The 22,860-nt window shown below is 37.1% G+C and overlaps 1 protein-coding gene across 1 annotated transcript in view; it reads left to right on the top strand.

Annotated features, from left to right (window-relative positions):
* Positions 1-22,860, top strand: part of LOC122805262 (dynein axonemal heavy chain 11-like) — a 4,596,980-nt gene that overhangs the window by 1,566,156 nt on the left and 3,007,964 nt on the right. The window contains exons 31-32 of the mRNA XM_044075350.1: positions 19,314-19,459; positions 19,569-19,685. Coding sequence (XP_043931285.1) covers positions 19,314-19,459; positions 19,569-19,685 — 263 coding nt within the window. The remainder of the gene's footprint in view (positions 1-19,313; positions 19,460-19,568; positions 19,686-22,860) is intronic.

The raw sequence follows: 22,860 nt of genomic DNA on the forward strand, positions 1-22,860 counted from the left end.
CCTAGGCACAAAACTACTGCTATCTTGCATTATGTGGGCAAGTTGCTTAATCCTAGATTCCAAAAAAAGTATTTATTTTCTTAAAGATTCTTGGGACCTTCTCAACAGTTGAAAGGACCTTAAACTAGAATGTGAAGAATTCCTTTTATTTTCTTTTGACATGGTAGCATTATATTCTAGCACTGACCATGACAAGGGCATGAAATTTGTTAAATTGTATCTTGATAAAAATGTGTCATTTAGATAACATCACTATTAACATTATAGGTACTTTAATGGAACTTGTGTTACACAATATTTTTTTTATGTTTGGTAACGGTATTTACCATAAATTGACCGGCATGACGATGGGGCCTAAAGTAGCCTCAGCATTTGCTAATACTGTCTTATGTTGGTGGGAAACTGCTATTTTGACTAGGCTACCCTTGTTTAAGCATGTTAAATTTGATTGTAGTTACACAGATGATTTTTTTTTAATTTGGGGTACTAATAAGGAATTATTTAAGCAGTTTATGTGTGAAGTTAACAAAAGTCTTTCCTGGTTAAGTTTTATCATTGGAAGTATAGGGTTAATAGTTAATTTTTTGGATCTCAGTATTAATTTTGACCTTTGTAAATCAGTCTTTTCATAGCACAGTATATAAGAAAAACACATTTACTAACAATTATTTACATTTCCATAGTCATCATCCAGGATTTATGAAATGCAATATTTTCCAAGGCAATTAATTACAGAAAATAGAATTACTAGTGATGATTCAAAGTTTTTAGAAAAAGTAAATACTATTAGTAGTATGTTTATTAACTGGGGTTACCCTATTAAAGAACATTTCTGAAGAAGTTATTTAGACTCAGCGGGTAAAGTTCCCCCTATCCTCAGGCAAGGAATGACTTTTAAAGTAGACCAGATTAAAAAGGTCAACAGCTGAATGAGGACCTAGAAAAATTGAGTTGATAGTGATAATATTAGGAAAATATTAACAGATGACTGGAAAATTATTCCAGGTAATTCAGAATTAGTAAAAGTTATTGGAGAGGTACCACAATGATTCATTAACCTCAAGCAGATGTTGTAACATAATCCAGTAAACAAACTGAATATAGTGGTGGAGAAGAAGGGGCATTTTCCTGAGGTAACTGCAGGCAATGCAAATTTATTACTAATGTTTCTACTATTTATTTTACACATTTGAATTGGGCTTTTGAAGCAATTTTTTTTAATTGTGTGAGCTGCAATATAGTTTATACGGCAGTACATAGCAATTGCCCCCAACTTTACATTGGTAAAAGTATTAGAAAGCCTAAAGATAGGATCAGGGAACACATTAAAACAATGTGTGTGTGTGTGTGTGTGTGTGTGTGTGTGTGTGTGTGTGTGTGTGTGTGTGTGTGTGTGTGTGTGTGTGTGTGTGTGTGTGTGTGTGTGTGTGTGTGTGTGTGTGTGTGTGAGATACCTCTCAACCTCTTAGAGTAAACAATCTGGACAAAGCCTAAAATGATGGGGGGACAAATAGGCACATATTTTAAATATTGCTCTTACAAGCTTAGAAAGTTGATAAAATAATAGGTTTTGCATTAGCATGTATTTTCTGAAGGATGTGGAGTCTTAAACTCAAATGTTTGTCATTATTTAATGACTTCAATCCTCAGCTATTGCAAGAAAAGTACAGATTTTAGGAGAAACACACCAAAAATAGGAGGCAAAAATCTGTACAGTTGAGAGGTATGGTGTGTGCGTGTGTGTGTGTGTGTGTGTGTGTGTGTGTGTGTGTGTGTGTGTGTGTGTGTGTGTGTGTGTATTTGTGTATACATGTACATATAAATATATATGTATAAAATATAGATATATAATGGCATACGTTTCTATAGGCATGCACTGATATAGTAATTTAAATACAAAAAGGCGCTTTGCTGAAAAACTTATAATTGACTTTGCTTGGGAGGTAATTACTCTTTTTTGTCTCATTCTTATGTACCTTTACTTCTGATTTAAGGATATGTAGACATAATTCTCAGCAATACTGATACATGGTTAAAAAGACATAGACGAAAAAGCCTTATTGAAAAATAGTTCTTATGTTCACTATGCTATACATTATTCAGAAATGAATAAAAACACAAGTTATTGAAATAAATCTTATGGAAAAGTAATCTTGTACTTTTGCTTCTGTTGACCATTTGTGCATCATAGCAGCTGATATGTTAAATGCTACGATGAAGTTTTCCCCTTGTTAGTCCTTAGAGTTTTATACAGTGTTTCAATAAAAAACTTCATAAACCTTTTATTAAAGCATGACCCAAATAACTTTAGCCTATCCCTCAGTGACATCACTTTAGGGATAGCTTGGGTCTGTATTTGTAGACTTTAATGAACATATCTCTGCATATGTATAAAGGTGCATCCATTAAAGTCTATTGACTTGCCCTGCGCATTCTGTACATTGATAATACTGAGGTTAAGGCTCATCATTTACACTGAGTGGCATAAGTGTAGGGAAAATAAAAATGTAAACTTTCTTTTAATGAGCAGAAGCTGAAAACATTGACTGATGGGTTGAAAATGCTGTTTGGCAGTTTATATACCAAATGCTGTGGAGCAAACACAAAGTAGTTTAACATCAGCAACTTGTTCTAAAGCAAACCTTCAAAGAGTATACACATATCTTAGTATAATAAGTTTTAGTATATATTTTTTTACTAATGTGAACTCTGTTACTGTAATCATATACTGATTAAATAAGTAAAAGTCTTTATCTAATTTGCACTCATATCTTAACTTAAATAAAATTGAATTAAATAATTAATTTACTTGTTCACCTAGTGAGTGGACTGGTCCTCAAGCCCATTTCAGCTATGATCTAGACCACAAGGGCAAAGATATATACAATATATATAAATAATTTAGAATAGCCATTTTGTTGATGTGTAAAACTTTATTTCTAAATTACTTTGAAGTTGAGAACTTTCTAAGACAAATGCAACAAAATCAGATACTTTTATTTTCCAATGTATTTCTTCATTCCTTCCATATGAATATATTTTATTTTAATTTAAAATAAATTTTGCTTTGTTGGAAGCTCATTTTATTTTCAAATATAACATATCTAGAGCAAGTATTTAAATGTACTAGTTTCAAGAATGTTGGCTAACAAACAGCAAGGTATTTACATGCATTACCTACCTGCTTTTACACATACATATCATATTAACCTATTCTAGCATTATTGATTTTCAATACATGGAGCACCACAGTTACTTTTCAACATCAGAAAAAATATAAAGTTAAGTGCTTCCCTAGCACAAGACCCAACCTTAACAGTGCTTAGGGGTGCTTAACGAAATCTTTTTAAGGACATCCTAAGTGCTGTTATATCTGGGTCTCATGCTCGGGGAAGCACTAAACAAGTTTAACTGTCTAACAGCAGACAGTGCTGGCTGGCAAAGAACGTGTTTTAGAAGCTGTTAAAACTTCATTCTGTTACACTTATAATTTGAAAGTGTGACAAAGCAAAGTGTCTGACAGCTTTTAACATTTTTAAAAACTGTTCTGCCTTCTGCCAGAGCAGCATTTTATTTCTGCCTGCTGTACTTCTCAACTGTCCCTGATTATGCAGACTGTCCCTGATTTTTCCTCATATTTTTGCCTTGTCTGTTGTAAATGTTTTGATTTTCTGGTATATCACTGAGGATCCATACTTCTTATTGTTCAAACAAGGCATGCTGATGTAAAATCTGCTATTCTATTAGCTTTTTAAATGAATTACAGACATATTTAAAAATGTTCCTGAATTTGATTCGTTATCCTCCAATTATATTTGAATTTGTCCAGAATTCTTAACCAAAGAATTTGAGAGGTATGTTCCTGCCTATTTGCAAGTGCTCAAAACATGCTTTACTTACTCTTAAAGCCGGTAAAATACTTTGTGCTCCTAAAACTACTTAACTTTATTTTCTGTAAGTGATAGTACATGAAGCAGATAAAGCTACATACACTGCAAAAAATTATGATCAGCTCTCCATTTATGACCTGCTACCATGTGTTCTCGACAAGGATACCAAGATTCACCTGTCAAGCTTCGCTCTTGAGGTGACCTTCTTGGCATCCATGTCTTGTACACATAAAAACCCGGCTATGATTTGTGAGACAATCATAATTCCTTATATTATGTCTATGTGTAATTAGCTAATGACACCTATTTTAATCCAGTTCTGTAGCATGTGTCTTCAAAGTTTACAACTGTACCCCTACTCCCCAGCAACCTAAACAACTACAAACTTTTAAAGCAAATATTAAACAGCACCTACGATAATACTAGATCTGCCAGTGTTTATCCCCAGGCTAAAATATGCACATACACTCACACAAATGATTTTATGCAACATGAAAAGCTGCAATGGTCATCAGGCTAAAAGGTCTAAGTTTGTGTCTGTTGTGCCTGCTGTAGCATTAGGAGATATTTCTTAAAATCTCCAACAGAAAAAGTAGTCTATTCTCCAAGCTTAATTTTTATGTACAAAACAAGAATGTCATAAATCATAACCCCGAAGGCCAGCTTCATCTAGATCTCATTCTATTTTACTTGAGATAGATTATCAGAAACTTGTAGGTGCTTTTACAAAAGCTCATCAAACAAAGCCTGCTCCCTCATTCCTTACTATTTTCAGGATGTATAAAGGCATTTTTCTGCCATTCCTTTCTCAGCCAGGTCATCTTGGCTTTCGTCACTGACCCCTTCTTACCAGCACTGTTCTTGAAAAGGCTGGCCTTGAACATCCATTGCTAATGCTGGTGTCAGGATACGTGTAAGTGTCAACTTTAGCCTCAATTGCTCAGACGCAGCCTTCAGCATTAACAGTTTTGATGTTGAAACTGCCATCATTGTTGATGCTATCTTTGTTGTCAATGTTACTGACATTAATGGTCTTGTTGTCTTCAGTGTTGTGGGTCATACCATCAGCATCAAGCTTCATGCTGCTACCTTCTGTACCAGTGAAAACATGGGACAGGTGAGCCATTCTGAGGTTGATGCTAAGGCCTTTATTGCCAGGCAATACATTAAGATCAGAACTAGTGCTATCAGTGTAGCCCCACTGCATGTGCTTCCTTGGCACCTGTATTGTCATTGATATTAGCCTTAAGCCAAACAGCAGTTTCTCTTCTCAAACTTTAGGACATGGGGGTCCTAAAGTGTCTCAGCAGTTTCTGGTCACCAGCATGTCTCTGCATTCTCCTCAGACCCATCACATTTCCTCACCTGTAGAATCATCCACACAAGATGTTGATGACAAAGGGGGCAAAGATTACCTTTCTCCTCAGGTGAGCTTAAATTTAGGAAGATTTTACCACTAACCCAGTGACCTGTTTGGGACAACCCAAATTTCATGGACCCCATTTCAATAAGAGAGTCTTTAGTAAGTCTGTTAATAATAAACTCCAAAAGCTGACTTAATTGTGGTGATGAAGGCCCTTAAAAAGGCTTCTACTCACCAGAAACCAGCTGTACATCCCCGTGATATGTAGTCCAGGAGTATGGATTAGTACAGAAGCAGGATTTACACATCTTCCAAGTTTTCATTGAGAGACATAAGCTGTATATCCCACAAGATAAGGTTTTGGAGAGGGCTGTCAGATGAGATGCACCAGTTGAGTGAACAGATAAACAGCTGAAGCAAAATCTGCAGTTACTCTTGGCAACTGTGTATTCTGTCTCAAATTTCCACATGAGAGTTTAGCCAGAGCTGCTGATCATGGTACAGTTCATGCTTGTCTCTGCTTAACTGATTTTGTCAAAAATACCAAGACAACCCTTTTAAACTCATTCTTTCATGGAGCCTCCCCTTTTGAGGACCAAGTATATATGATCACCGAAGAAATATAGAAAAGGAGAGCTAAACCTTAACTGCTGTTGGTATCAAGTTTCAGATTTTGTAACATCCCTTCTCAAAGACATAACAAAGTCCATATTTTCACTGGTTCATGTTTTGCCAGCTGCACAAAAATGAGAAGAACCAGAGATTTCTTGGCTACTTTCAGAACAATCACCCAGCCAGAGGTAGAGGTAACCATCAGCAGCAGGGAAGTCATGGTCCTCCTTCATGGAACAGCAGAGTAACTCTTGAGGCCTTGCCTTGCCTGTTCCATGTTGGAAGAACTTGTGACTATTTATCTTTCCACGTGTATATATGGCGGGATATCATATAGGATAGGTAGATTAAAACACTAATTTATGGGGGATACACAATCCCGTTCCATACCCCCCAACCCCACTCTATGCTGCAGTCTGGACACAGTGATATGCAAGGTCCCCTTACCTATAGAAAAGATAGTCGCTCCTTCTACAAATGCTTGTTCACCAGTCTGTTTAATCACAATGCATTACAGCCCCTTTTTGCCTCAGTGTTTTGCAACTGTAGAATACATCAGTCTTTAGTTTCATGTCCATGATTCTTGATATAAGAACTTGCAAAACTCATCTCTGATGGTGGTCACACACTCTAGACCTGACCTGACTCGTGAAAGCCTTCTTCTGATCCATACCCCTCTGATGTTATCATGGACACTTGTGCACTGAGGTGGTGAGCATTGTCAAAGACGAGATGTTCAAGATGTACGACCAATATTAGAGGCAATTTTGCACTGTTTTTAGTAGAGTGGAACTTGTTCCATCTCCAGAAGAAACCTTGCTGTGTCCCTTTGTCCTTGTCTGACAAGGCTGGTGTACCACCTAAAATTTTCCATGGATTCAGAACCAAAACTGAACCTAAGCCTTTGAGAATTTAACATTTCATTTCCAGTCTTGTTCTTGTAATGTTCATTTAGTGAGATATCCAGCTCTGTGTAGGCTGATTTACTTTCAAACTCTAGATAGTTTGGATCTGGACTACTTGAAAGCTGCTCTTGGCCAATGTACTCATACATGTGACCTAAATTATAATTTATATATATTTTTTTCAGGAATAGCTTTATTAGGGCAAGTATGAACAGCTGCAGATTGTTTAACTGACATTCAATTATTCATACCCCATACATCTAAAACCTTGTGAGGCAAAACAGCAATACTCCCAAGGATGCAAAGCACAAACAACATTACTTTTGCAAGTCAGCTATCTGGTGGCAAATAGTAGGGCTTCCCTTTCTTAAAAGGGAATGGACTCTCATTTACTGATCTCTTTTAAAAGCTTCTTAGAATGTATAATTTATATATGATCCCACCACTTTGTAGTATCATAATTACTTGTATGTGTGTATACAAGGCCTATGGCAATGTATTCCACACTGGAACACATATCTATAAATATACATATAATATACACATATATATATACATTCATAAATATGTATGTATATGCATATGCATGTGTACATTAATAATCTCTCAGTAGTTCTGTGCTATTTCTGCAGTTGAATTTTCCAGAAAGCCTGCTTTAGTACTTCTTTGTTATCTCTTCTTTAACAATTCCTGCAAATGACTAAGGAAAATGAGAGATATAAGATGTAGAAAATGATCACATCCTTCTTGCTCTCTAAATCTTTTCTTGATACTTATCTGCTATACAGTTTTTTCCTGTTGTATAGACATCCTTCAAGCAATGTTTAAGATGTCTGAATCTTGCATCTTCAATAGTATTCACTAATCTGGGGCATATGTTGATAGTTTCCTCTCATTTTTAAGGCTGCTTTGGTTTGCATATTAGAATTTCTTATACTTGATTTGTTTTGAAAATGTTTAGCTTGGATTTTAACCCACTCTGTTGCTGAGAGATATTAAATATCATAAGACACTATAAGCTGAAAATGATGGAAATAGCAAATAAGATGATGGCAACATTTTGAAAAATTAAACGTAAAATGTTTTTGAGTAGAGTCACACCTTGCATCCTTTACACATGCATATATGAATGCTGCCTGAATAAGTGCCCCAGTAAAATTTATTGTTATATGTAGACATCATGTATTTATAGTTAGTTAAAATTTATTCTGGAACAAAAACTGATCATCAGCATTTATGTGCTGTTCCTGGTCCCAGAAAATGTCTTTTCAGCTTACCTTGACTTAGCCCTAATAAACAGAAAACAGGGAGACTGTAAGTTTTAATTTTCTTTTCTGCCTTGGATGTAACCCTTGCTTGCTTTCTAATGAATTTTATTTTCTAGTGCTTTATTTGCTTGACAAATTTTTAATTTCTCAGACATTGATTTCAAATCTTCCCTTGAAATTGTCCCACTGTTTCAAGTCCATTTGAAATCATTCTTTGTTAAAGCTTTGATTTCTCAGAAAACCAAGGACAGCCATCCCCCCTTTATCAAAGATTACATCAAAGGGTGTACATGGATAAAACAAATTAGTGCATACATTGTAGGAATGTAGACATTTGAGGGCATCATGCTAGGAATATAAAATGTTTGCCTTTCTATGTATTAAAAAGGGTGACTGATGTGCAGGAGATTGAATTTATTATTGTTTATCATTTACATCTTTTCAGGAAACCTACAGTTTGCTAACCTGCAGTTAACTGACACTCGAAATGCTATAATTGAAAGATTACTGGGTTACTTTGACATTTTAGAATGAGTATACTGGCTAGGTCACTGATCAAATGCATGTTAAGAGTTCGAGAAGAAGATGAATTTTTCTAACTTACTCCCTGTTCCCCAGGTTTGTACCTCCCTAGAATTTGAATAAATATACAAGTTTTGCTGACATATAGTCAACAGTTCATTTTGGCGACCAGAAAAAAAAAGCAGTACAGCTCATAAAAGATCAGCTTTATCACACATACTGTCTTTTTTCTGTGCAAGATCGTGGCATAGTGGGGATTGGGGAATTTGCCCTTTCCTCACAGTAGTGCACTCTTAGGGTTGGTAGATATATATATATATATATATATATATATATATATATATATATATATATATATATATATATAAAATTAAAATGGGGTGCAGTGGGTGCAGCTGTCCCCTCGTGGCAAAAAAAAGTTTTACTTTTGTTTTATGTTTTTTGATCAGCTGCTGATTGACCAGTTGTGTTTCCTTACTTGCCATTCAATATTTTAACATTTGATGTTGTCAATCTTCATTCGATCCTCAACAAGTGGGTTTGGATCTGATCCGTCGGATCTGACTCGGCCTTTGCTAAAGCTCACAGCCACCAAAATTCTCGAGCTTCTCCCTTACCCACAATACACCTACCAAATTACCTCGGATCGCATTTGCCGCTTCTAGCTATCGGACGTGGTCTACCATCCGTCTTGAGCTTTTTGGATTTGTAAAAATCCCCTTGTTATTTCTTCAAAAAGTTTCATTTATTGTTATTTATTACTGCATAACCTTTTTTGTGCCTTTTTCCTGTTTTTTTCCCCCCGCATATGCCTCTTCTTCATACTCCTTTTTCTCTTATGACTCCACCGTAATTCTCTCTATACCATTGTTGGACTTTCCTTGTCCTTTCTTTCCTTATTGCTTACTATTATTATTATTGTGTTGTATTTGTAGTTTGTTTTTGTTGTTGTCTTCATACTTGGTACACAATAATGCTCACTGTGCCCTATTGGCCTTGACAAATTTGGTTTCCCCTTCCTCTGACCTCACTTGGTTTAACAACCGTGGAGCCTAGATCTGACTCGGGATCTCCTGTCTCACCCAATGGGTATGTCACACCTAGATATACCAAACCTGACTGCCTGGCTTCTCCAATTCCCATAGTACTCAGACAATCTATCCTCTCATCACCTGTCTGACATATAATTTTATCTTCCTATAAACCCTCCACAAGAAAAACATATTCCAACAAATGGAAAAGATTTACCCTTTGGGCACAGCAACACAATCTTGACCCCGTTTAGCTCCCATTAATCACACTTTACATTTCCTAGCACACCTATTTCAAAACAATGCTAGTTTTCAACCATTAAAGTACACCTAGCAACACTTTAAAATTACCATACAGGTTTTAATGATGCATCCATAGCTTCTTACAAGTTGAGCAAGGCCTTCTTAAAAGGGACCCTTCTTCTAAGGCCTCCCTTTAAAGACCCCACTCCTCCATGAGATTTAAATCTAATGCTACAGTCTTTCACACAACCTCCTTTTGAACTAGCAGCTACATGCGACTTTAAATATCTTACATGGAAGACAATTTTCTTGGTTGCCATTACTTCTGCAAGAAGAGTTTCCAAGATTCAGGCATTATCTTCTAAGCCTCCATACTTGGTTTTCCACAAAGATAGAGTGACCCTTCTTACTAATCCATCATTTCTACCAAAAGGTGGTGTCAGAATCCAATATCAATAGGGCCATCAATCTACCAGTGTTTTTTCCTAAGTTTGCCAACAAAGGAGAATATATCCTACGTTTACTGGTTGTTCAAAGACAATTGTGATTCTATTTGCTTACGACAGAAAAAATCAGGAAAGCTGATCAATTGTTTATTTCATTCTCTGAACCAACCTTAGGAAAACCAGTTTCCAAAGTTACCTTTGTCAAAATGGTTGACAAATTCCATTTCTTCTGGCTATACTAAATTGGACATTACTCTTACACATCCCTTGGAAGCACACTCCACTAGATCCATGGCTACTTCCACAGTTTTTCAATCAAGAATGTCCATGGATGATATATGTGCAGCAGCAACTTGTGCTACTCCCCATACCTTTGTCACTCTGGTCTCCAGAGGTGGGGCATTATTCGGTTCTGTGGTTCTCAGGAATATCCTTCCTTGAGTCCACCATGGACACAGGTAGCTAGGGATGCTGTCCCACTTGTTGAGGATAGAATGAAGACTGACAATGTCAGATAAAGAAGTTATGTACTTACCATAACATTCCGTTTGTGTTGTCTATCTTCATTCTTCCTCAGTTCTCCTCCCACCAATCCCTGTTTTAAGGCTTCTGGAGGAACGAGTGTTTACAGGGTCTCTACATACTTATTTTTATATATGACTCTGGATATGGCTTTTCCATTACGCTCTTCAATTTTCTCTCTCTAATGTAGCAGCAAACAAGATCTGAGGTAATTTGGTAGGTGCACTGTGGGTAAGGGAGAAACTCAAGAGATTTGGTGGCTGCAATCTTTAGCAACGGAAGAGTCAGAGCCGACAGATCAGATCTGAACCCATTTGCTTGAGGAATAATAAAGATAGACAACACAGATGGAATGTTATGGTAAATACATAACTTCTTTTTTCTATATATGGACATACATGTCTGTGTGTATTTGTGTGTATGTGTGGTAAAAAACAAACTTGTATTCCCTTGTGCAGTTGGAAAAACAAGATAAATGTTGAAGAAATATGCTGCTTATTTTTTTAACCCAATTTTGAAAAAATTAAATATTCCACTGAAAGCACATATGAACACCTATCCAAAAATATCACATAGGATGGTATTGCCCCAGATGTGTAGAAAAATGTATTTCACATAAAAAAATAAACTAGTACTCTGTTATGATAAAAAAAACTTGTATTCCCTTGTGCAATTGGAAAAAATAAGATACATGTTGAAACAATAATCTGTGTATTTTCAAACTCAGGGTTGAAAAACCAAATTAAATATTCCAGTAAAAATACATATAAAACTATCCAAAAATATAACATGGAACATATCACATGCTAGGTCAATGGAAAAATGTATTTCACATAAACAATAAACCAGCACTCTGCTGTGATAACAAAAAAAAATAAAAAATTCTGTAGTGCAGATGAAAAAACAAGGTACACGTTGAGGTACACATTGAAGCCATAGTCTGTAGTAGGCTCTTGTTTAGCCAGAATGTTGTGCGCATCCCTGAGGAAGCTATTGCTGGCAATACCAGGACTGTTTGCCCCAACTATCCTGACAAAAAGAGACTCAAAACTAAACATTTAACTTCTCCATCGTCAGTTTCTCTGAACATGTGTAATTTTTCTGGGCTTTGCTCAGAGTCTTGTGCAGACAGTTGACCATTCTTGTAAGGTAGTTTCTGATAAAAGGAAAAGGGTTTCCTCTTTCCCTGAATAAGTTCAAGATTTGGAATCTGCAAGCAATGTGACATGACAGATGCAGGTTTTTCTTCACAGGTATCTGATTCAGAGTCTGAGGAGACTATGGTATCTGAAACTCCCTGAGAGGGATTCACTTTCTATGAAAGTATTTCCAGAATGTGCATGAATTGCTGCAACTGAATTCCCAGACCCTTCATCCATCCATCTAATGCTGTTAATCTTGGAGGATGTGTTTGTCACAACCTGTGATTTGCCTGACAGTCAACCAGCTACCTATGGATGCATGTAGAATGTACAAAGTTCTTCAGTCTTTCAATTTTTTATACACTAATTCAAGACTTGACTCAGCAACTATAGCTTTAGTTAATCCAAATGCTGCTAAGCATTTTGTTAATTCTAATCCTTCTCCCTCAGACAAGGATGGTAAAGCTATTTATATGTTTGGGGAAAAGTATATGCTTCTGCAGCTTTGATATTTAGAGTTCTGAATTGTCAGGCTAAAACATTAAAGTTTATACTGAAAGACTGTGAAAGTATAAGGAATATTTTATCTACAGTTTCTACTTGTGAGGAAAAATCTACTTTTATGTAACTCAGGTTCTTCTTTTTCTCAGGTTACTACTCTACTCATTATATGATGCATGATTATGACTCTGTAGATACTGCTTCTAGTGCTGTTGCCAAAGGTAATATTTTGAGGAGGTTGGCATGTCTGTGTTCTCAGAACCCCCCCAGAAGTTGTTAAAAATGAAATATGAATTCTCCTTTGGATAGAGATTTAGTTTTTGGACTGTCTGCATAGGTTTTCAAAGAATGCGATGAGAGAGGTAAACTGATTCAGGGAATCCCGCAGACTTCTCAGGCCTTCTGCTTTATATATATGCGACACAATGTAGCATTTTCTCCCTCCTCGCTGAAAACAGGCTCTGTCTGTGAACTGTCGACATCATTCCGGTCAAAAAAAAAAAATAAAAATAAATAAATAAATAAATAAATAAATGCCATGGGATCTTCTGCTCCCTTATCCAGTTTTGACAAGAACCAAAACAGTCTCAGCAGAATGCTGGTAAATGGATATTTAAAAAGTAATGGCAGGTGGGTTAAAAAAAGAATGCTGGACCCCCCCCTCGAACAAAACACAGTGAAATAAGGCTCAGTGACTATTTTTGGTGGCCTTGCCCCCCCCCCGACAGTCCTTTATCATTTCCAGAAAGTCTGAATCTCAATTTCCTGCCTTTGACACTAGACTGTTTCAGACAAATGGGTTTTGAAGCTGATCCAGCTAGAGTACAGATGGCAGTGAGAGAAAATTCCTCCTTTCCAGTTGATCTCTTCTCATCCACCAGACCAACACCTATTATTCTTTCTTGTCCTATATCACATGCTGTGTGAGGGTGTAATATAAGTAGTTCTTTCTTCCCAGTTGAGAAAACGATTTTAATTGAGAATGTTTGTGCCAAAGAAAGAAAGTTCTTGGAGACCAATTCCGAACTTTTCTTTCCTGAATCAGATTGTTATAGTGCTCGCATTAAAAATACTGTCACTTCACAACCTTCTTCCTCTTTAGTTTTTTTAGTAACATTAGATTTAAAAAATGCATATCATTCTATTCCTGTTCAGCCACATTGCAGGCATTTCTTAAGGTTTTGTGTGTCTAGATCGCATTCAGTTGTCTGCCTTGCCCCTTGGGCTATCCAGTGCTACATAAGTGCTCACAAAGTGTATAGCTTCTGTCACAGCACATTGCAGGCTACAGGATATCCACATTTCTCCATATTTAGATGACTTGCTTGTTTTTGAAGAATTTTTTTTCAAGGTGTCAGGAATCTCTCACTTAGACAAAAGATCTATACAGACTAGGATTCCAAGAGAGCATTCAAAAGCCTTTTTGACAGTAGTACACAGGTTTCTGTTTCTAGGATTCCTGCTAGACACCTCAGTACAAAGATATTTTCTACCACATGAAAAAGTAGATCTATATTTAGATCTACTTCAGATTTTTTTTACTCAGACTTGGGTCACTGTGAGAGAATACCTCAGGATTCTGAAGCAGCAAATTTGTCTTCTGTGCATACTTTTACAAAGCACTATAAACTAGGCTCCCTTTTCAAGTCTAGGGCAAGATTTGTTAGGATCATTCTCCAGGGACTCCTGTAGCCTTCCTCTTCCACCTCCCAGTTGTTCTAAGCTATGATAATCTACCCATATAGCTTAGGCTACTATAGCAGAGAATAATGCTAAGACCGTAGTACAATGCAATTAAACTTACCATAACAGTAGATGTCTGAATGAGCACTGCTGCAGTAGCCACTCCCTCCCTCCACCCCTTTATTTTCTGGTGAATTTTTTACGCTAGGGTATGGACATGCATTTTTCTTTAACTAACGATGGCTTCTCAGGGCTTAGCCTCCCTTTCTCAGTTGGAATAAAAGCTGTGAAGGGCTAGTGCCCAAACCTATAAATTTAGTCAGCTCAGCTTGAGCTGTCTAACATTTTGGGTGCATGGAAGGTGCCCTGACGCTTCTTTCTAAGTTGACCGGCTGATATATCCCATGCAGTATATAACACATATAGCTTCTACTACAGAAGTGATCATTCAGACATATTCTGTTGTTGTGAGTTTACTTACACAACTGTACTTTCCTACATATAATTAAACTAGACTGGCAGGACATTAGTGGCTTCTAAAATGTATCTTTATTTTAATCAGCTAAAAAGATAATTTCTCTGTTTGCTTATAAATGGCATAACTAGCACATTTTTATAGAAGTGAAATTAGCAGCAACACATAGCATAATATTTTTCATACTACACAGTGCTTTGCTGCCTAACTGACTCTTAGATGATTTAGAACTTTCCTCTCCTAACGTAATGCAATTGTTCCTACCATGTACCCACAGTTTTGACAAAAACAGCAGACAGGTGTTACCACAGCATTCAGATACCTTCCCAGTTTTTAAGGCCACTGAATTTTCCTTCGGTTGCCAGCAACTTCAGAAGGCTGTAGGTTCTATTCTCGCATCAGGCACTTGGATTGATATTCAAATAGTGACAATATAATGCAAAATAAGGACAGTGTTACACTGACAATATGCTGCTCTTCAGATAAGAAATTAAACAGAGGTCACATCTGCCGCAGGTTAGTGGCAGTCAGATGGATGTTAGTAATGTCTTTCGGCTTTCTCGGTTAGGGGTCACCACAGCGCTAATGATTGGCAGTGGATTTCTACTGTGTCAAGGTGCCAGCCCGATGCCCAATCTTCAAGGAAGGCACACCCATTCACGCATGCACCTACCTGCATGTCTTTAACGTCACTCGACCATGGAGAGGATATGCAGACTCCACACAAAAGGCACTCCACCCGAGAATTGAACAGGAGAACCTCTTGCTGTGAGGCGACAATGCTAACCCCTGCACCACCACAGCCATAGCAGTCAGATGTATGTTAATGATCAAAAAAACAGAGTAGGGAAGTTTCTCCTTTTGTCCTGACTAAATTTAATCAAGTTAGTATAAATACCAGCTCAGACTTCCCCTAAATAAATACAATAGATTATGTCAGTGGATCCACACAGTCATCAAAAATAAATGATTTGTTACATACTTTCTCCCCAAACTCATGCAAGTAATGCTGGAAGATAAAAAAGAGCTGCAAATGCACTATTAAATATAGATCTGAATGCATCCGGGACATTTACTGTGCTAATACAGGATAACATACTGTACATACCTCTCAACTGTTCAGATTTTTGCCTCATACTTTTAGTCTGTTCCTCACAGAATTTGTGTTTTTTTTTGTCAAGTCATTGAGGACTGAAGTTACTAAATAATGACATACATTTCAGTTTTAAACTTCACATCCTTCAGAAAATGATTGTTACTACCAATCCTGTTATTCTAGTAATAAGTAACATTTAAAATCTGTCCCTATTTTTAGACCTTTGTCAACCCATTATTTTAGGTTTTGTCCAAATGTCTTGCCCTAAGAGGGTATGTGTTATGATTACTGCATCATATAACTGGAAATGACTGTGATGGTTTGCACAGTTCTGCATTTCAAAAATGTTGCTGTAGCCTCAACTTTACACTGACATTTGTGGACTGAACATATGTGATTTAAGCTCAATGGACACTATTTGACTGATAAGTTAAATAAAATACTGAATCACTGCTTGATACTCTGACTTAGTCACATGACCTATTACTACTGGGAGACACTGAAGTAGCTGAAAATGTGATAATATGAAATGGACCTGAATGTACGTGGAATGCTTTGTTTATTGATGACTGTTTAACATGACAACTGAGTATGTCATATCATAATAGCTGAATATGATGTTTGCATAATTCTTCATGGGTAAAATGTTGCTACTACCTCACCTTTGTATAGAAAATTGTGCGTCTCTTTTTGTCTGTGTGTGTGTGTGTGTGTGTGTGTGTGTGTGTGTGTGTGTGTGTGTGTGTGTGTGTGTTTGACTTATTATGACAGCAAGAGTATAATCTGATGGGTAGTTTTTTTCCTTCCTTTAGTAAATATTTTTCTTCTGCTTAAAGCTTGTATTCATTTTTATTTATGTACTTTTTGAGGGACTAAGACATCATAGAAGCTTAAATATATACTCTGAGATGTAGGTTATGTCTTACAACTCAACAGGGTGTGTTATTATTAGTATATTTACAGGGGACCAAGATCAAGTTCCTCAGATGTCAAGAGTCTGAATCACAAAATGCAGAAGAGCAAAACACCTCTCTGTATTTTCTTTGGGAAAGTACTGCCAGTCTGCATATTTAGAAACACCACTAGAGTTGATTGCTTTGTTCTGGCTGATTTCTTCCTTCTTCATGTTTGTGTAACCATGGAGGTGGGATATGTAAGTTCAGAGGGTGTGAAGGGCTTGACTACTAAACAGGAGTGAAGGAGCACTTAAAGCTTACGAAATAACACATTCTGAGATTTTGCCATTTTTGTATTTTGGACATTTGTGTTTGGTATTTTGGTTCCTTGGTATTTTGTAAGCTGTGGCTTCAGAAGAGAAGAACTGTTTAGGACATAACCTGCACCATGCCTTGTGTTAATGCTTGCCTACCCAATCTGGAGGATTAAGAAACCAGTTGCAAAACTGAAAGATTTATTCCATATGAACAGTGAATGTTTCTTATCTGTGGCATATGCTAGAGTAATAGCCCATTTTGTATCTCACCAGTTTAATCATTCGCTCCAAATTGTTTTCGTTAATGGTTTCATACTTTAGTAATGGAGCTGAAGCCTACCCTTGCATTCCATAGTTGAAAGACAGAAAAATTAATCTTGAAAGGGGTGCCAGCTCATTATAACACACACGCACACTCACACACACACACACACACACACACACACACACACACACACACACACACACACACACACACACACACACACACACACACACACATATATATTTATACACACAGACACACACACACACACACACACACACACACACACACACACACACACACACACACACACACACACACACACACACTATCACAACTATGGGAATTTTGGAGGTTGCCCTTGGGACAAAATTGGATGAAACCCCACACAGGACAGACACACAGACTCTGTATAGACAGCACTCTACTTAAGAACTGAAAGAAAGAGACAAGTGCTATTAGGCAATAATGCTAACTGTTGTTCCACTTTGACACCTATGGGTCTTTCTTATTGTGAAGGCTGTTAGCCTAGCTAGATAGAATTTTGTAAATAATTCTATGTCCTTGTAAATATTAATATGCTCCATGGGCTTGTTTGACAATTGTAAGAAAACTGTGTATGTTCGGAGGTTCAAAAATGTAACCACAGTGCATCCTGCTGGAAGAAAGCTGATAAGCAAAGGATTTTACAACTGTGTTTGATTTCAAGCTTGGCTACAGGATGTCCACAGCTAGAAAGTCTTCCTATTGTTTTAAGACATAGATAATTACTAGGTTTCACATGTAAAGTGTCTTTTATTTCTGTGGCTTCCTGGCAGGTGCAGATCAAAAGAGAAATGTTAATTTTTTTTAGTTCTGTGAGCCTGGGAAACTTAAGGAAAAGTAACAAGAATGATGTAATCTGAAATGACTCAGCAGTAATGTGTATTATCAATTTAAGGGTATCTCTGAAAGTAAGGATAGCATTTTGTATTCATCTCTAAACCTGAACACATCCTCTCACCAGCACTTTGCTTTGCTCTGTAAGATATTTAGAGCAGTGATTTCTCTTAGAGATAGAAAGAAATATAGCCGGATTAGTTTAGCTGTTTTCTATATTTATGTCAGACTGTTCTATACTATTGTTTTAAAATTATTTTCCTGTGATTTCTGAACTCTTTATTATCACTGTGTTGAATTGATGAGTATTGTCTTGTGTTTTTTATTATTTATTATTAAATATTTTTAAACCTTTCAACTGTGGCTGTTTTGTGTAGTGATAATTTAAGCTCTTAAGAGTACTTGCATGTATATGGCGAAACTGTACTAAGCCACTCTAGAATAGCTTTGCTGTTCATCACACTTACTATATGGATAACAGTAATATTACACAGTGGAATTGGTCACCCTTTGTGAAGGGCCTTATAGTAGCTGATAAGTAGGGGTTCTGGTGGCAGTGCTAACTACCGTATAGTCTGGGCAGAAGGGGGCATAGCTGGAGAACCTGTGCCAGCCTTCCCCAGGAGTGTCTGTGTGTTTGTATATAAATCATATCTCAAAGTGTGTGCATGTGTGTCTGTGTGTTTGTGTGTGTGTGTGTGTGTGTGTGTGTGTGTGTGTGTGTGTGTGTGTGTGTGTGTGTGTGTGTGTGTGTGTTTGTGTGTGTGTATCAGCTACTTAGGCAGGGACATGAAGCATTGGTTGGACAGAGGGAGTGCTGGGAGGACTTGGCTTGGAACCCTGGCTAAGGACTTCACCCTATAGCTGTGCCAGTGGGGAGTCTTATTTGGGATCCGGAGAGAAAGGGAGAAACCAGCCCCAGACTGACTGTGATCTCTGTGTGCTCTTAAGGGAAATTGTACTTTACTGTGTGTGTACTTGTTATCCTCCCAATGTGGATGCCTCTCACTGGTGTTAGTGATGAGGGTTGAGGCTCCTTGATTACTGGGCCAGTGCATGGGTGTCACACTTATAATATAATTTGACAGTAGCCTTTATCTTAAAGATATTTCCTGAAATCTCTTGCAAACTATTTCTAACTGTAAGGGTGTTACTACTGCAGTTTATGATAATTCTATTCATCTGACATATTACATTCCCAAAATATGCTTTTAAATGTTATTATATCAGTTCTTATTTTTGTTTTATATTTTTCAGTCAATTGGTAACATTTATAAAGGCCTTGCACAGACCGGAGTGTGGGGATGTTTTGATGAGTTCAATCGAATCTCTGTGGAGGTTCTTTCAGTTGTGGCTGTTCAAGTAAAAACTATTCAGGATGCAATTAGGAACAAGAAGCAGAGGTATGTGCAAGAGCTGTAAGGAAAGCAGTAACACCCCTTATTTTTAAATTGTGCATAATTCGTGAATAGTTTATCATAAAGCTAACAATTTATATATATATTTTTGCAGCTTCTACTTTCTAGGAGAAATAATTGATCTGAAACCTACTGTAGGTATTTTTATAACCCTTAATCCAGGATATGCAGGAAGAGCAGAACTTCCAGAGAACCTTAAAGCCCTTTTTCGGTATGTGTATAACATTAATTATATATGTTTTTATGCATCATTAGTGGATTTTAAAAGCTACAGTTGTGAGTCCCTAAAAATTTCAGTTTAATTATTTTCAGTTTAATAATTTTAATGATTATATTGATGTCTATATTCTCAGATTTGTTGTCTATATACAGTAAACTCTCAGTTAACCGGAACTCAAGCAATCGGCAAAAAACAATAGAAGAAATACAGTATAATTTTCATGTGTCGTACTTTCTGTTCCCCCCCCTGCAGAAACATACCTTGAATTTTTAGAGTTTTAAAAAGGAAGACAGGAATAAATTCCCTGTCTCTTGAACCTAAGCACAAGTCAAACCAAACAAATAGTATAGGGTACAGTATTAGTCAGGCTTATTTTTAATAGTAACTCTCAAGCAACCAGAGACTACAGTTATCCATCTACCAATCCCCATGGGTGCCAGCTAACTGAGAGTTTACTGTACCTGGTTTATCTGCTTAAATATGCTGGTGCAGTATGATCCTATCCTGTCTTGTTATGAACTCAGTTCATTATCTAGGCCCAGATGTGATACCAGTTCACTACACAGCATCTTTCCGCACTGTGTTGTAATCAGCAATTGCATATAAGACAGCAAAGACATACTTCAGCAATGTTTTTGCAAGAAGGCCCCACATCTCTAAAAATACTACCTTGTAATTACACAGCAATGAGGAAAAGGGCAAACTCCCTATTAGCAGTGAATTGTGATGCTGTGCAGTCAATTTGATATGACCTGAAGATGAAGCAAATTCTGTTGTGGACATGCTTCATATCTGTCTTAGCATTATACATGTATATACTCGACATGTATAAAAATGCTCCATATTCCATACCTTGAGATAGTAGAAGCTACTGGACCAAAGCCAAAACATGGATGTAGTTTGGGCAATGATTTTAGAAGAACAGAGTGTAGAGGAATACAACTGTATAATAGACATATTGCACTGTATTTCCTGGTATAGCTTATCAGAGATTCACCAACCTACTCATATTGATAACACCTCTTTTTTTCACTTTACTGAATAAGTCAGTAGTGGGACATGTTTTTTGTTTATAAGAATTTTGTCTAAATTCTTGTAGTAAAACTTGAACTTCAGCCAGTTGAGTCATAGCAGCCAATTTTATGACCTTAATTTTAAGTAATTGAATTATGCTTAATACTTGAAAAGTACTAATTTATCATACATAAAAATAAAAATAGTACTGTCTTTTTGATAAAATAAAACAGAGTGTAGCTGCGATATTAACTGGGTACATATTTTCTGATCATGTCCCCTTTTGACTCTCTCTAATACCTACTATAAATGCTATATTATTCTGTTATAATTAAACCCTAATGAGTCACCTGATTAACACTTGTGACCTCCCTCAACACGTTTTATTTAGTACTCCACATTGATGATTATTCTTTTCCTCTAACTGTCCTTGCTGTCTGCCAGTCATCAGCCCCTCCCTAGCTAATTAGCCTATTCATTCCTCATCACCAGGGCAGTGGTCATTTGGAAGGGTGGATCATTTAGACAGCCTTCATGGCTGGTTTGGGATGTTTGTATGCTACACTATCCCCTGCATACAACCAGTGAAGCACCAAGGAGAGGGTGTATAATATGCTGCAGTGAATGTTGCCCCCACACTTCTGCATGGTTGCCCCCACCCTTTCCCTTGAAGCATGAGTGGTGGATTCCCCAGTCTCAACCATGAAGATTGCACTGCCATCTTCCCCACCTCCTGGGAGAGGTAAGCAGGCCATGTCCATGCCTGGCTCCTCCATTGCCAGAGCCACTAATCAAATCTTGGATGTCTGGGTCACAGTCAAGGCTCCATCCTCTGTACTATGAAGACAGGCTTCACATTGAGTACTATAGCATCTAGAGACTCCAGTAGGATTTCTTTAATTTTAAAGGGTTTGCTTTTTTGTATTAAACATCATAACAGGGCTGCCTTATCTGAATAGGTTTGTATTTGAATGTATGACCATTTTCTGTCTTTGCAATTGTTCTCATTTGAAAATCCTGTAAATCGTTGGTTCATACCTGTATACTAGGCTAATGACCATTAGGGTTTTTATAATCCTAGCTGTGCAATCCAACCCAATTGTGTCCCTATGTATCATGAACATTTATTAGGAGGGGGTATGTTAGTTAAGAATTTTCTAGAGGTTATGGCGGGGTTTAGTTTGGGCATTACTGCCTGCCTGTTTTTATCAGAAAGATGGGGGTCAGACCAGGGGTGAATTTCTGATTTCCCATCCATTGGTCAAGGTTACTCTTAAAGTATACCTACTAAATAGGTTCATAAGTAAATACTAGGCTAGCTGCCCTTGTGGGACATTTTAAGCTCAGCTAATTTCCCTTTCAGATGTGAGAAATCAAACCCTGTACCTTGTGTCTGTGAAGTAAACACCATAACCATTATATCAGCCTCTAACCACTATTAAATATTCTCATAGACCATTTTAAGTCTAGCTAATAACCTGTGGTCAGAATCACACCATGTGCCTTGTGTCTATGCAGTGAAAACTTTAAACATTATGTCAAACTCACCCTAATAATAATTACCTTTTGTTAACCTGCTAAGTGATTCAGAAGGAGATTCAGGGCTGTTTGGAGGGAAAACCTCTTGTGGAAGTGTGGGGATGACCTTTGTTTCCAGCCCAGTGCATGTCCCTTCCCCACTGCCTTGCCAGGTGAGCATGAGGGGATAGGGTTTAGCAGCAAAAGCCCTTGCCCCATCCTTGGTGGCCATCTATGTGATGGTTAGTCTCAGTCGACCTTTCCCTGATGATAGGAAATAAATGGTCTAAGTGATTATGAGGGTTTATTCAATCATTCATTTTCTAGTTACCCAGTTAATCCATTTCAGAGTTGTGGGAGAACTGGAACCTATTCCGAAAATATAAGATCCCATTTCATGCCCCTCCCTGACACCCATTCCTAATTTTCTCTGGAATCCTGCCCCTTTCCACATCCATGGCCAAAAGAGAGATCTTAAACCTAAAAAAAATAAGACATCCAGAAGGCTGCTCCAGAATAGAAAAAGCAGAATTGTTATTTCATGTTCTTTTTGCTACCTAAATTGTCAAAGAACCTCAGATAAATTCTCAACTTGAGCAGTCTAAATCAAATTATTTTTGACTGGTTCTGATGT

Source organism: Protopterus annectens, chromosome 6.part1, assembly GCF_019279795.1.
Source record: "Protopterus annectens isolate FY-2018-M chromosome 6.part1, PAN1.0, whole genome shotgun sequence".
NCBI classification, from domain to species: Eukaryota; Metazoa; Chordata; order Ceratodontiformes; family Protopteridae; genus Protopterus; species Protopterus annectens.